Genomic DNA, 15,525 nt, shown 5'->3' with positions numbered 1-15,525 from the left:
TGAGTTCTGACCTTCAGATGCTTCATAGCTCTGTGACTGCTTGGCTGTGATAGAAGCAGAATATTCACCCATACGATGTTCACTTGTTCATCTTTATGTGTACATCTCTACAGTACTGATGCACAAACATAGCTTTGCAAGTATTTCTGGGCACATACATGTGATGATGTTTGATGAAATTTATTAAACCGTTCAAGCAAGAAGTGTTCCCCTCACTTCTGAGTATTTCTGGAGATCATTTTCAATTCTAATGGTACTAAAGTGAGCATTAAAATCTGGTTCTTGTTCCTTAATTCATTATTTATTCTGGGAACATAAACTTTAACCTATATGTGTAAGCAGCTCTTTTTAACTTCCATACTGTATATTTGATCGCCTCTGGATTTTTTTTCAATGCTATTACTAGCTGTCGTCTTCACTTTACAAACTCCAATTAGGCTTGGTGATTAAAATGCATTAACTAATTTCTGAGAGCTGTTATATGTTACAAAGACTGCAGATTGTGTGTGCCTTTCCCACTGCTGACTATTTTTTGGCAGACTATTATCCTCAACCATTAACTGCTGCCTCTACATTTCTCTGCAAAATGTACACACAAGGTATAGGAGACCCATAATGAAATTGCCAACTATCAACAAATATTTCAAGTAACAAGTCAAACCAATCAGAACTTTTGGGTTACTTTGCAAATGTAATTGCAGCAGAAATTCTTTGAGAAGGCCTGATCATTTAGCTGAAGACTGAAATGGCTGAATGTGTTATGCATACATTGTGTTAACACATTTTATGCATTCACCCTCCGCCACCTTTAATGCTTCAAGATAGTGCATCTTGCTCTATATTTTGTACCTTATTGAAAATCTGCTGTTCCTGTAAGTGAGAAGCCAGGTAAGCACTGCCACCTCTGCCACTTCTGTGTCTGCAAACCTAAACCATCGTGCACAATGTTACAAAAAGCTTCACCATCCAAAAGAGTGGTTGATATCAACCCAAAAGGTATTCCAGACACACAATGAACCACAGATAATATATAAGTACCCAGAACAAGTCCACCCAATTGCTCTCTCTACAAGGTGGGCTGGCATGCTGACATCTCTGCTGCCCTTCTCCCAAAACCTACACTTAACCGGGAAAGATGCCAACAGAACACAGAGTGCCTCCAAAATAGCAACAACTGTGCCACTGAGATTTACAAGCAAGTCATTAAACGAAGATAATGCGAACAGAAATATGCCAAACACTCTTTACAATTCATTTGCATTCAGATTGAGCTAACCAAAATGCTTGAGGAAGACCTGGATTCCAGATTAGGTATGATGCCCCTCCTCCCAAATTAGTAAGGTCTTCTCCCCTACTGCTGCTGGTGAATGATCTGCTGAAGCAGAAAGCAGCATTGGCTATAGGTCCCAGAGCTCCCTGATGCAGCCATCATTGCCTCTGGTTCCCATCTGAAGAAGTGAAAAATACTTTTGCATTGATGGGAGAGGTGTACATTATGCTGTCTTTTATTTAGGCCCTTTTTTTTCTGTTGTATTGTTTTTTTGGTTTTTATAACTTTAAAAAAATGGGAAACACATTTTATTCTTAATTTACATGAATGGTTATTAACACAGATGTTGAAAAGAACTGTGTAAGGCTATGGTGGTTGATTAATTAAATGGATGGAAATACCCCTAGTCAAAGGGTGAATCCATCTATAGAATTGCTATCAAGGAGAGGAGTTGCTGAAAATACGATTTGTTCTTTTATAGCAAGTAAGAAAACCATATATTGATTCAAATGTCATCTTTTGTTTGGATAGAGTACCATTGTTACATTTAATTAATACAATGAAATTTCCCACATTATCCAATTAGTTGCTTAATACTGTTAGAATGAAGTTAAATAAGTACTCTAACTCCTTACAAAAACTGAAATGAAAATTAAGCAGCAGTGACATTTCTTGACATCATGAAGCATTTTTTTCATTTACTTTGTATACTTCATTTTCTGTAATACTCCAATAACAAGCAGGAAAGCAACATACTTAATTCTGACATACTTTATATGCTAATAGTTACCAAAGGTAACAAGTATCATTTCTCAATCACATTAAAACAGACACAACTATACTTGCAATATGACTATACTGGTCTCCCTACTAAGCACAAGCTTTCATAGTGAGGCATGACCTCTTGCTTTCTTTGCAAAAAGTATAAACTGATAAGACACGAGAGTTCACTGCCTAACAGAACAAAAATAACTCCTGTATGTTAAGTATATGTGCACATATATTACATATTACTAAATGAAAAATTACATATTACTACCGTCAAAGGCTCTTTTCTGAAATCCTATATGAAAACATGGTACAAAAACCTACTTACTTAAAATGTCCTGGTTTACTCACTGATGGGATGTGCAAGAAAGCAAACTTTTATTTTCCACCCATATATATGCATATCCATGTATTTGGATATCTATGGACACATACAATGTGGGGTTCATAGTCTGATCCAATTTGCTACATCCAGATCAGCAAGCAGTCTTCTCTAAGATATGTGCGCCAGACTTCAATTTAGACTAACTTAGCTGAGTTTATCACTGCATTGAGGGTGCTGGTGAGACCACACACTGCTCACGGGAGGATTTTCCTGGAGCACAGCCAAGCTGAAAGCAAGGGGAGCAGAGGGACAAAAGCTGTGATTCAGCTCTTGCTTTGCTCTTGAAGGGTTTTTCCTTGAGGTGGCTACCAGGAAGATACCCTTCCCTAAGCAGCCATGAGTAACTTTGGTTCACAACAGTTTGTTTTGCTTGCAACATCAGGAAAATAAAAGCAAGCCAGGGGCTTTCATGTGATTGGGTCATAATTAACCAGCAAACAGAACAATTAACCAACAAACAGAAAATTGCTCAAGATCTGCAAGTGGCTTAACATTATTCTGAGATGCCACCAGATAACATATCAATCAGGAGTTGAATGCTAATTGCTAAGGTCAGTCATTATTCACTCCATTTCAAAACACTAATTTGATGAACTATTTGTACTATTAATATTTAGGCACTCAAGCTTTACTGTTGCAAATGTTCCTGATGGAGTAAGGTGAAACACTCAATTTTGTATATTCTGTGTGTGCAAAACTCCAACTGAATTCTACCCCCTAAAATGTAGGAATAAAAACCTAATTTGAAATAGATACTGATGCTGGCTAATTGAAAATTTACATTGAAATGAGGAATTAGTACTCATAATTTCAAAATATGAATTGAGAACTAGAAATATTTGCAAATCCTCAATCTGTTAATAATTATTCACTGAAATTTGAATAATTGTGGATGATGACTGTGTTGAAAAATTTTGCTCATAAACAAAGGCCTCCAAAAGCTAAGTACAGCATTTTAAGCAGACGTACACAATTTAACAGTGCCAAAAATAGTAACCTTTTAACTAGTCACTCACTAAATAGCTACTTTTCCTAAACATAAAGCAATCCCATTAATTCATCCTTTATAAACTTCATTTTTTAAGTGGATACAGAATTTACTGTGGCTTTATTTTGTCTAACTTTGTTTGCAATACATCTGAAACCATCTTAGTGAAACTAAGTGAATAAATTCAGCTCATGTCTGTACAGAAGGACAACAGAATGTGGCTCCCCATGTCATAACCTGTCATACAATACCTTCAAATATTAGGAACTATTTTGGTGATTAATTTGCTGCACTGATTTACGGCAACAAATATGTAGATATAATGCACCAGTATAACTTATGCACTGCATCATCAATAAACAACTGACACCTTTATTTAAAATAAAAAAGACTGAGAATTATGAAGCTACTCAGCCATCTGTGCTGTTAGGACTGTAGGCTTTCAGCATTATTTAAAACAGGCTAGCTAATACACATTCCTGATATATAATTAAAAGTCATGTTTGGGAGTTTTTTGGCTGGAGTATGTTATTTTATTAAAGAAGTCTTTGCATGGAAAGCAACTATTCTAACAAACTACATACATAAAAAGAAACCAGTCATTTTCCTGAAGTAATCTAAGTTTACTTATAGGACAAATATTGAAAGAAAAATGCTTAGAATAAAATCTTGGTTTGGGCATCTCTGAAAACTCCCAATTTATTGAGCAGGTTTATCTTTCCCATCAGTATCTATTACATCTCTCAGAATTATGTCTTTCAGCTTCAAGGATCTGAAGGGAGTTAAATTTCTGTGCCTATTCAGTCTGTTTTCCTTACAGAGATCATCATTAGCATAAAAAGGTAAGAATTAGTGCTAAACTGTCTTCATATAATTGCAAGAGATACTTATGAACCAGTTTATTTAATAGAATTTAAGGGTTTAGATAAATTTCCAAACAGAAATTCGCAGTTAAAATGGACTGAATCCTTTAAAATACTAAAAATATAAATAAATATAAAATATAAAAAAAAATTAATGTCACTGATATATCTTTGAAAAACATACTTTTTTGGACTCACAAGATTTAAATTCCTAACAAGTTTCTTCCCACTTAATGATTATAATTCAGGGAACCAATTAGGGTAAGTTTCTAGACGGCATGTTTAATTTCTTAACAGTGTTTGAAATTACACTAAAAATATTTTTTTGTGCAGAATTTAGGGGTTCCTTAGCAAACACATATAGATCACACCATTCTGAGAGCTCTCAGCTGCTCTCAAGCTCTGGGTGCCTTCAGGAATCCAGACACAAGAAAAATAAATAAAGAAAAAAAGGCTCAACAGCAAAAAAGGCCCAGATTTATCGTTACCTCCTCTTGGTGTTACTTCTCCTGTACAAATAAATGCAAGATCAGATCTGCGGATCATTAAAAAAACCTGTGAATGTTCTCTGTTCACTTCAAATCAACAGTGCTGCTATACAGGAGAAAACAGGAGGAAGTCAGAAGAGAAAGCTGGAGCTTAGCTAGGACCCAAATGCATCCAGAGCACCTCACCTGAACCAACTACACAGGCACCTCTCTCCAGGTCCAGAGATGAGCTGCCTCCTCCATACAAAGGTCCATTTTTTTAAAGAACTGTCCTCTAATAAAACAGGTGTTTGGCTCAGGGAGAACAGAAGTCCCTATATACAGTCTGTATTTCTGCAATGATATTTTTCTATGTTCTCATAAATTCTTTCCTGAAGACTTTTCCAAGGAGGAAACGTGATTTTTCATAAGCCTGGGGTTATACGTGGGACTAACCAAGATTAGGGGGAGCTGACTTTCCAAACACAATTTAACACCATTTCAGAAATCTGTAAATTGCAATCCCCCAGGCTTCCCCTGCCCACCCTGTGTTATCCCCCAGTAGAGAAACACAAGGTGAACATCTGAAAATGAAGAGCAACCAAGCAGGAAGATTTCACAGATGTCCTCCTCTGTTGCTCATTACACTAAAATTTAGAATGCTCATATCTCTTAGGTCACGCAATGTAAAATATTTAAAAGTAGTGGAAAAAAATACACTGAAAACCAGATTGCTTTTGCTGTCTGTAGCCTTTTTTTCTAGTAATTCATGACTATACTTGCTAAAATTATGCATGTTTAGCATGTGTATTACCATAGCAGCCTCTCTCTGGTTCTTAGCTTTCTTTTGCAGGGCTCTATCAGAGTATGCTAAATAATTATGGTTTCTTTTTTACACTATTCCAAAGTGCTTCCTCTTCCAGGCCTAATTAGCGCTGATATTCAATGCAATTAGTTGAATTTAGAAATTTTCTACGAAAAAAGGTTGTTCTACAGCTTCTCATCACCTTATATCAGGGAAAAAAATTGCACTGGTTGTTAAATATCAACAATGTATTTAGTTTTTGAAAGATATTTCTAAACAATTAAAATACATAAAATTAAACAACCAGGTAGAATACAATTCAAGCTGTTTTATTGCTATTAGAAAGGGGAGAAACTCCCAAAAAAGATAGGGGAAAGGTCCATAAAATTCAACGTTTCTAAGACAGTAAAACATCAGATATGAGGTCATAATAAAGGCATTCATCCATATGAAGTCACATAGCACTAAGTCTTAAAAAAAAAAAAAAAGGAAAAAAGAAAAAAAATTAAAAAGCAGCTCATGTCAGATTTCAAGGATAACAACACTTATTTAAAAAGTGTTTTAGAGATCAGATACAAGTATTCCATCTAATTTTCTCCACAAATACAACTGGACTGAAATGCCTCTTGATTCCATCTTCTTTTGAAATAACATTTTTATAAACTTTTAGACATATTATTAACATTTTGTAAAGATCTTTGGTATAGCATAAAAGCAGCACATGAAAAGTTTTGGCTTTTCCATGGCATTATATTCTTTATATTAACAATTATTCTATCTGGTAACCAATAATTTCCAGGAAGCTCAAGTTGTCTACGTTCATATTCTATTAAGCACATATAATGAAATCTCTAGTAGAAGCAAGCTTTGATAGAAGTCTTTATGCTTTCAAGACACAACATCCATCAGCTTCTTGTACCATTTACTGTTGGTTATATGCTCTAACTCCCACATCTCTGTGTCATGCCAATGGAAAACTTATGTCCTTCTGGACTGTCCCAGGATAACAGTCCTCATGGAAAACACTGAGGAAGACACTCACAGAAGATCCCACTCACTAGGGACAAGCTTTGGTTCCTAAAGCACAACAGGGATCTACAACTGCCTCTTAAATCTCAATGAACATCCTCAGCACTTTTTGTAATTCAGTTTGGGTTTGTTCAGCTTTCTCCTCCCCCTTTTAAAACTGAATCCTGGATCCAGTAAAGAAACCCTTAACCTAATGACTAAATTTAATTGTTATCTGTCCCAGATGTTCAGTATCATTAGGCTGGGCTCTATGATAGGAACAGAGATGAAGTAAGTCCCACCCCATTGTCAGTGTAGCCATCAAATTTCAGAAGAGTTTGAGAAACCCTTCTGCTGAAGTGAGCTGTGGCACGCATGGACCTGGACCAGCCATTTACAGGCTCTGCTGGGACCACTGGACAATCTGCCACTGTAACAACGATGCCATCAAAATCACAAATTTTAAAAAAACCAGACATAGAATTGACTTTGAGATAGCTACTCACTGCAGGTTTTTGTGTATCTTCAGACACAGACAATAATACTTTGAAAGTAATGCTCGGAGAAGTGAATCAAACCTCACCTCTGTGATGAAGAAAAGTACAGTGCTAATGCAAGTCACTATTACATTGTTCTGAATTGTACAAAGACATTTGTATTTATAGTTCAGTATCCTCTCTATACCTTATGGAGAGCAGTTTTTTCATTATTTTTATTCCATGGATTTATGATGCTGCCCTTATATTTGAAGTTACATGAATCATGTCCTAAGTGATATTTGGAAATTAATTAAGGACTATAATTGCAGGGTCACTCCCTACATTATATGCAGTCCAAAACTGCACTTTAAAACCAAATAACTCATAATGGAAAAAAGAAGTTAGTTGGGTTTTTTGTCTGTTTTTCAAATTCCTGAAAAAAAGGAATAAGGCTCCAGAGTTCTGACTTTTTCATTTTGTTCATTTTTTTTTTCTTTTTTTCTGTTAGGGCAAAATTAACTTATTTATGTGTTAATCAAGTTCCAAGTGCTTTTAGACATCTGAGAATTTTACACTGAAACATGGGTTCTGAAGTCAAGAAAGTTAATTGGTTTCACTGAGGAAAATAAGCCACTACCTCTGTGACCAGCCTGACCTGGTTTGGAGTTCTCCCTCACTTGTAATAAAAGAGAACTAGTACTGATAGAAATTAGCTTTGTTATCCTCTCAGTCTCCAACCAAAGCACGACATCCTAATGGCCAATTATAGCTCCACACCTGCTGTTGGGAGGAGAACCTCATTACTCCTTAATTTGAAGAACAGCCGCTTTAATGTTTTCTGAAAAATAAGTAATAGCTGAGTAGCCACTTCACCAAGCCAGCTAACCCACAGGAAGCCTTCTCCAGGACTGGCATAGAAGTCAAAGAAATAGGAATGATTGTTTTGCCATCTGAGGAAAGATACCTGAAATTCAATTTTGTGTAGTTTTTACTAGAAAAAGAAGGAACAGCTCCAGTATCTGTTTCCTCTGGTTATCCAGAATAAATCCATCCTAAAGATTCTCTCTCAAAATTGTCATTCGCTGCATGTTAATAAGCACATTTAGAAATAAATGAAGACAAAACCAACCTAAATAGTGCATTTTTGTTGGCTATTGACTTCATGAGCTTATACTTCCAGTAAGTTTATCTCACTAAAAAGTAACACCTACCATAATAACAGACTGCACAAAGTTGATTTCTTGAAAACACGAACTCAAGAGCAGGAAGAGATGCACAGTAAAGTCACACAATACTGGAAAGTCTACAATAATATCAGCAGTATGGTAACAAACATGATGCATTACTACCACCATCCAGTTGTACTAAATGTATAAATAAGGAGGTAGGCTGACCACATACAAGTATTTTTTGTCAAATGGTGCATGAAGTATAAAGAAAGATAAGGTTGAAAAGGTTCTAATATTTCTGATACAGCATCTGTTTACAGCTCATGTTTTGATATTTATCAACAAGCTTGACTATAGAAGACACCAACAAATATTATCTACCTATCCCACTGCATGAGATATAACAGACTTCTCCAATCCAAATATCTCTTTCGCACTCACCCTCTTCAAGATCCTGTGTGACAGTGCAATTCTCATGCTTGAAATGATCAGAGCTGATAAAGATTTGTGTGAAACACCAAAAAGACCAGAAGTATGGGTGTGATAATTTGCAGCCAGAGGTACCACAAAGGACGGCTTACAAAATTTACCTTCCAACTGGTGTGAAACTAAGAATAATTGTAACAGAAAAACTGGGGAGTCCTGACTGACAGAAAGTTGACTATGAGTCAGCAGTGCCCTGGCAGCCAGGAGGGCCAACTGTGTCCTCGAGGGCACCAGGCAAAGCATCTCCAGCCAGGCAAGGGGGAGACTGTCCCTCTCTGCTCTGCACTGGGGCAGCATCACCTGGAATATTGTGACAGTTTTGGGCACCACAATATAAGAAAAATATTACGTTGTTAAAGAGTGTCCAGCGAAGGGCAAATAAGATGGTGAAGCCGTATAAGGAGTGGCTGAGGCCACTTGGTCTGTTCAGCCTGGAGAAGAGGAGGCTGAGGGGAGACCTCACTGCAGTTACAACTTCCTCATAAGGGGAAGAGGAGGGGCGGGCACTGATCTCTTTTCTCTGGTGACCAGTGACAGGACCTGGGGGAATGGCCTGAAGCTGAGTCGGGGGAGGTTTAGGTTGGATGTTAGGAGAAAGTTCTTCACCCAGAGGGTGATGGAAGCTGGGCACTGGAACAGACTCCCCAGGGAAGTGGTCACAGCCTGCCAGAGTTCAAGGAGCATTTGGACAATACTCTCAGGCACATAGTGTGACTCTTGGGGATGGTCCTTTGCAGGGCAGGAATTGGACTCGATGATCCTTTGGGTCCATTCCAACTTGGTATATTCTGTGATTCTGTGATTATTATATGAGAAGAATTTCAAAAAAAGGTCATAACATGTGAATTCTTTCTGCCACAATAGAGAGTCCAAGTTAAGCCATTTAAATTCTGCATTTCAGTTGCTGTATCCAACTCAAAGCTGATGGTGTTACACTTGATTTTTTAGATGTTATGAAGGAGATTAAGATTCTCCTTTGCAAAGCTATAAACACTTTCAAATTATGACTGATTTGAACAGGGTAGATTGTCAATGACTTATAAACAGGTCTTATATACTGTCACAAGGTTTCCATTTTACTCCTTTTTCAAATACAGTCTGATCAGGTTGACACTTCTATACTTGTGTTTTTACTTCTACTATTAAAAATTATAGTTAAGAATAGTTTATCTATCTTGGAGATTCAAACTAAGGAAAAGATTTTCTCCTATCAAAAATATTCATCCTTTTTTTTTTTTTTTTTTGAGAGGCATCTCAATGTGTTCCTGCAGTTGCAGGGAAATGGATTGGAACACATCCATCCTAGTCCCTGTGTGATGAGTGAGAAAAAGAAAATACCTGAAATGGGAAGAGTTGCAGTCATTAGAATAACGTGGCATTTCATTACTATGCACATGTCAGCACACCAGGAAGGGGTCAGAAACACACTTTTCCCTTTTTCATAACTTTTACTGACTTCTACTACGGTGAGCACAGAGAGCAAAGCCCCTGTCCTTCTGCTATTTCCCTCTTCCAGCACCTCCCTCAAACACTCAGTAGTGTGGAATGAGAGGCAAGAATGGTACTGTAAGGTGAGCTAAACATAAAAGAAATACCATGAGAACCAGTGAAGAACTAAAGAACAATGGCTCACCAAAGAGGCTAAGCCACCCTCCCCCCCAAAAAAAAAACCAAACCCTCCTCCCATAAAACCACACAAGTTTTCATTACAATTAATTGAATTTATGTTTGATGAAAAGCCAAGGAGGAGAAACTAGATCTCCTAGACCAAGAACCTGGAGAGCTGAACTCGACTGGTGAGCTGTCGGGCATGAAAGCAGACCACCAGGAGGGGCTCGAGGGCGGAATGTGGAAGCACAGCAAATATCAGGGAGAGAAGCAAGGTCAGGCACAGATTCCAGATCTCCTGATGCCCCAAACTGCACTGTTCCTTCATTGTAAAGTGTCTGCAAAAAATCACCCCCAGGGATATCTTGGGCTCATTTTAGTCTATTGAAAGGGTGACAAACTTTTATGAATTTAACCCCAGTGGCAAAGACTACAAGCACAGATGATAACACACGAAGACACATACCCGCACCACATCTACCACAAAATTATGCCCCAAACCCAGTCAAAGTCACAGCACTAATTGCTCTGAAAAAATTGCTTACAGCTGTCTTTTAGATGGGAATCAAATATAACATATACTTCTAAATTTGAGAGCTCTGCACTGTGGCTTCTTATGCTTCTTATTTGTCAAACTTAGATATCAATGCCTTGTAGGCAAAGTGAAAAATAGACTGCCCAAAGTTTGGAAAACACTGAGATTATATGGGAATGAGAGTCAGTATGTCAGGATGCCCTTAAAAGCTATATCAAAATGCACATCAGCAATGGGAAAAATGAACAGTTGCATGAGTAACATCAAATGTAGCACTTCTTAGCTGTCAGCATCACAAGCTCAAGAAAATTTTGTTTTCATTTCTAAAAGAAATACCAGATGTCCCACAATGTGTAACAGACCTTACATTTGGAGTACCTTCATAATTTAACCTCAACTACTCAACTATAGATTTTCCTGAATTTTCACATTAGGGAGAGATGTTACAGAAGATAAAGTTGCCATATAGATACATACATTCTTTTCCAATGATTTCAAATACAGTTAGACACAATTAATTATTCAGTTCATCACAGAACATTTATACTTTTATATTAAATATTCCAGAGTGAGAGATATTTTTCAAGTATGTAAAAAAAGAACTTCAAATAGTAGTAAACAGATCTAAGGGGAAAAAAAAAAGGTTAAAGTCGTGATCAGAAATAATTTTGTTCACAAACTAGGTAAAATATCAAGCAATTAGGGCTATATTCCAGGTAATTCTCTATTTCTTTATCACTGTCATGAATGCAGAAGTTTTGGGAGGAAAAGGAGTAGTTTTGCATTCACTTTACAAGTCTACAAGGAACAAAAATAATCTCTTTAAAGAGATAATATAAAACGAAAGACTAATATTGTAGCACTTTATAATGGAAGTGAAAGCAACACAGTACTGACAAAGAGGATCTGGAGCTGTCATGCAGAATACAATCCTTCTGACTGGCAGCTGAGACCTTGGGCTATTTGATCAAAACAACATCAAGATGGAAAGATGTCTTCAAATTAGAGGTCAGAAACCTCAGTCTCTGTTTTTCCTGCAGTTGTCAGAAGTGATACAGGGTAATTAAGTCTGGAGTAATGTCAGACAGGTGGTACTTTTCTTTTGGAACAATTCATTAGGGAAGGCTTGTCACTTGTGACATTCCCACATAAATCCTGGTGCTCCATCTCTTCTCCAACTGAGTTTAAATTGTTCTCTTGAATATGAAAATACTTTAGAGGGGACTATATAGTCTCTACCTAATACAGCAGTAAAAAACCACAACACAGTTTCCAAACTGTATGTATAAGCAACAATTTACAAAGTGAGAAGATGCACAGGAAATGGAGAAGCTGCTGTCAGCAGGGAAACCAGAATAAACATTGCCAGGTTGAGCAACAGATTTGGTCAGCGCACAACTGCTGTTTGAATACCTTCTCCATCATTTTATCAACTCAACTAGCTTGCCTGTTCTCACTGTGGCTGTAATAACACATCAAAAAATCTCAGCAGTGAGGAAAAATTATGACATTATTCCATAATATGTGGCATATAATTCTCATTTCATTGCTCTACAAGTGACTCCAAATAAGTCCGCTAAAAAACTTGAAGATTATCTACAAAACCAACTATGTAATTTAAATAAGCATCATGTACTGAAATACTCAAATGTGAAAAGCTACCAGCAAGATGGAAAGAGAAAGAACACAGTGTCAAAGTAACTTCAGTTTGCACTTTTAACTAGGTGTCTTCAAAGAAAAACAGGTTTTGTTTTTAAGAAATTTGTTAATTAGTTTTAAACTGAAGAGGAAGGATAAATGCTAAAATCCAACCTCAAACCCCAAGAAAATGCATTTATGAAAATATATCTAAAACATATTGCAGAAACCTTGCTTATATTGAATATATTTTTTTTTAAGATTACAGGAGTCCAGCTGAGGAAACTCATTCAAAGCATAACCAGTGCTAAAGTGACCTAAATAATTGATGGTCTATAGTACTAGTATTGTCCTATCTTGCAGTTGAAGGCATATGGAAGGTCTCATAGAGTTATGGACTCGTCAGTTGGAAAGGCCACATTTTAAAAGCTTTTATATAATGAATAAGTTTTTTTAAACACTCCATTTTATTTCATAGGGTCAGCCTACTAGACTACCTAGCAGTATGCTTACTCAAAAACTTACTCATGTGCTGCCAATATGCGTGTGGGAAATAAGATCATGACACCAGCTCCAGGTGGAGTTTTCAACAATATTCATTATAGCTTGGAAAAATTAATTTCCTTTGATTTTCAATATTCATATTCATTTCCAGACAGAAAGTATTTGATTTTTAAGCAGAAATCTTGACGCCTTACCTGAAGGTGTGTCAATTACTTAGTGATAATTTATGTGGGAATTTTCAAGGAAGAACAATATCAAAGATTCAGAATCCCTTAAAGTAGGTATTGTATGTTCTGGTTTTATTAATTTAAAAAATAAAAATCACTGGCCATTATTTTGCAAACATTTTCTCTACAAATACGTCTGTTTGACAGTAAATTACTGCCACACTAGTCAGGAAAGTCAAAGCTCTTAATTCCTCTGTGTAAATGTATTTTTGCTAAAAGGAGTCGCTTCCATTGTGTAAAAGTCTTCTCTTCTTGAGCTGACATTCACATAAGCCATTATTCTCTCTAGGAGAAGTTTCTTTCTATGCAACAACAACTGCTTTTGGATTTTAAAAGGCCCTTAAACGTTTACCTTTAAGGATGCCAATCATCTTGAAGTGGAAGGGTTTTTTATTTTTAATTCTAACTAGCACTGTCAACTGCAATGTTACCAACAAGAAGCACTGCAGAAAAGCAGCTTAATGCATTTTTCTGCAAAAAACGTTATTGGTCATGATTTGGATAGATAGTGTCATCTTGGCTTCTGCTGCACAAGAAATTGGAAATTATGACAATTTCAGGAGACAGTGCTACCTTGGTTCCCAGGATTGCTTCACCTCCCGTATTTTTAATATAAATGTAAACAGCAAACAAAACTTTTCATCAGGTTTTCAGCTATGGAACTGCTGATTTTCACCAGAGCACAAAGCACTATTATTAATCTGCATGTGGAAAGACAGGTCAAAACGTGTGTTTGCTTGTATCAGATGACCAAGACAAATTTTATGTGCTGTGCCAACAGCTTTATGATAAAGTTATCCTTCAGAAAAAAAAATCCCTTTTTGTAAACAGTATGTACAGGGCATGTAAACTGAAACATTTACAAAATAGTTACTTATCTTGCGTTACATCAACTGTTGGTTTCCATGACAAATAAAAGACTGCAGCAGCAAAGGTAACATATTTGTTTAGCTTTTAAGCCACAATGGTGGGACACCTGCTGAGAGAGTTTCATTAAAGCCAGCTATATAAAGCCAAGCCTATTTTCAAGAATAAGCAGCAGTGTCTGAACCCTTGCATTTGCTTTCTTTGGAATTAGACTCTGGATTTGACTATCTTTTTGGAGATTAAAAATCACTCCCACTAACAAGCAGATTATTTTCAAAGGAAAAGGTCATGCAGATCTTGACATTTCTTTCGCTGGATTCAAATATTTGGGATTTTCCCCACCATTACATGTTTGCATTTTTATATTCTTTCAGTTTTAATTTGCTCTACAGCTTTTTTTCCAAAAGGTTATCTTTACAGAGGTCTTACCCAGAATGCTTCTCACATAACTAATGTTACAGAATCACAAAACCATTCAGGTTGGAAAAGACGTTTAAGATCATTGAGTCCAACCATTAACTTACCACTGCCAGGTCCACCACTAAACCAGGTCCCTAAGCACCACACCTACACATTTTCTTTACACTACCTTGTCTACAATTAAAAGCCTGGTTAAAATAGCGGGGCTGAGCGCCAATCCAATGCTTAAAATGGTAATTTGCCTTCTGTTCAAGTGTAATATCCTCGTTTTTTCTAAAAACAGGGAAGTATAGGAAGGGCAAAGACAAGCAAGGGAAATAACCCCCAGTCGTTTCAAGCTGGACAACTCTATGATGTTTTAAGTCCGCGTCAGTTGAGATGTTGCAGACTTCCGGATATGGATATGTCAGCACAAAAGTGAATGATCACCCTGATAGCCCTTGCACAGCAAAACACATCACGGGCAGCTGCACACACAGCAATTTCATGGGAGGCAGTGACAGCTTCTTCCAAGATGGATTATTCTTACAACATCTTGATTTCCTCACTACACGGTCTGCAAGTCAGGCCAGTTGCCCAGCAGATGTGGTGCAGGTGTCAATTCTCTTTAGGCAGCACATGGCAGGTACCTGCTCTCGGGCCCAGCCTGCCTGTGGCTGCTCCTGCACACCTCAAGAGGAGCCCCAGCATCACTCAGCTGTGCAACAGGCTGGCATCAGCTTGAGAGTAAGAACTATTTTCCAAATCAAGAGTTGTGCTGTGGCCTTCTAGGCAACTTCCCAGGGATATGCAGGAGGAGGCTGTCTCCCACTGGTATAGGAAAAAGAATCCTGTATGTGACACCACAGAAATAAGACCCACTGCAGAAGCTATCACCTGAAGCTAAGCAATCCTCCATTTCAAAATTTGGGTAGTACCAAAGTCTTTCCTGCTTGAAATCCCAAATAGAGGACTTTAACTTCTTTTTAAACATTTTTGCATTCTGTTGATTAATTTCTTCAGGCTCTCCTGTACTACTTCTTCTCAGACACCAGAACA

General features: G+C 37.1%; 1 protein-coding gene across 1 annotated transcript in view; it reads right to left on the bottom strand.

The window, feature by feature from the left end:
• DMD (dystrophin) overlaps positions 1-15,285 on the bottom strand; it is a 922,945-nt gene extending 907,660 nt beyond the window's left edge. Inside the window, exon 1 of the mRNA XM_032679549.1 lies at positions 15,117-15,285. Within this exon, the coding sequence (XP_032535440.1) occupies positions 15,117-15,177 (61 nt within the window). The 5' untranslated portion in view covers positions 15,178-15,285. The remainder of the gene's footprint in view (positions 1-15,116) is intronic.
• Positions 15,286-15,525: the final 240 nt, after the last annotated feature.

This window comes from Chiroxiphia lanceolata, chromosome 2 (assembly GCF_009829145.1).
Source record: "Chiroxiphia lanceolata isolate bChiLan1 chromosome 2, bChiLan1.pri, whole genome shotgun sequence".
NCBI lineage: Eukaryota > Metazoa > Chordata > Aves > Passeriformes > Pipridae > Chiroxiphia > Chiroxiphia lanceolata.
This window is presented reverse-complemented; position numbering and strand designations above follow the sequence as displayed.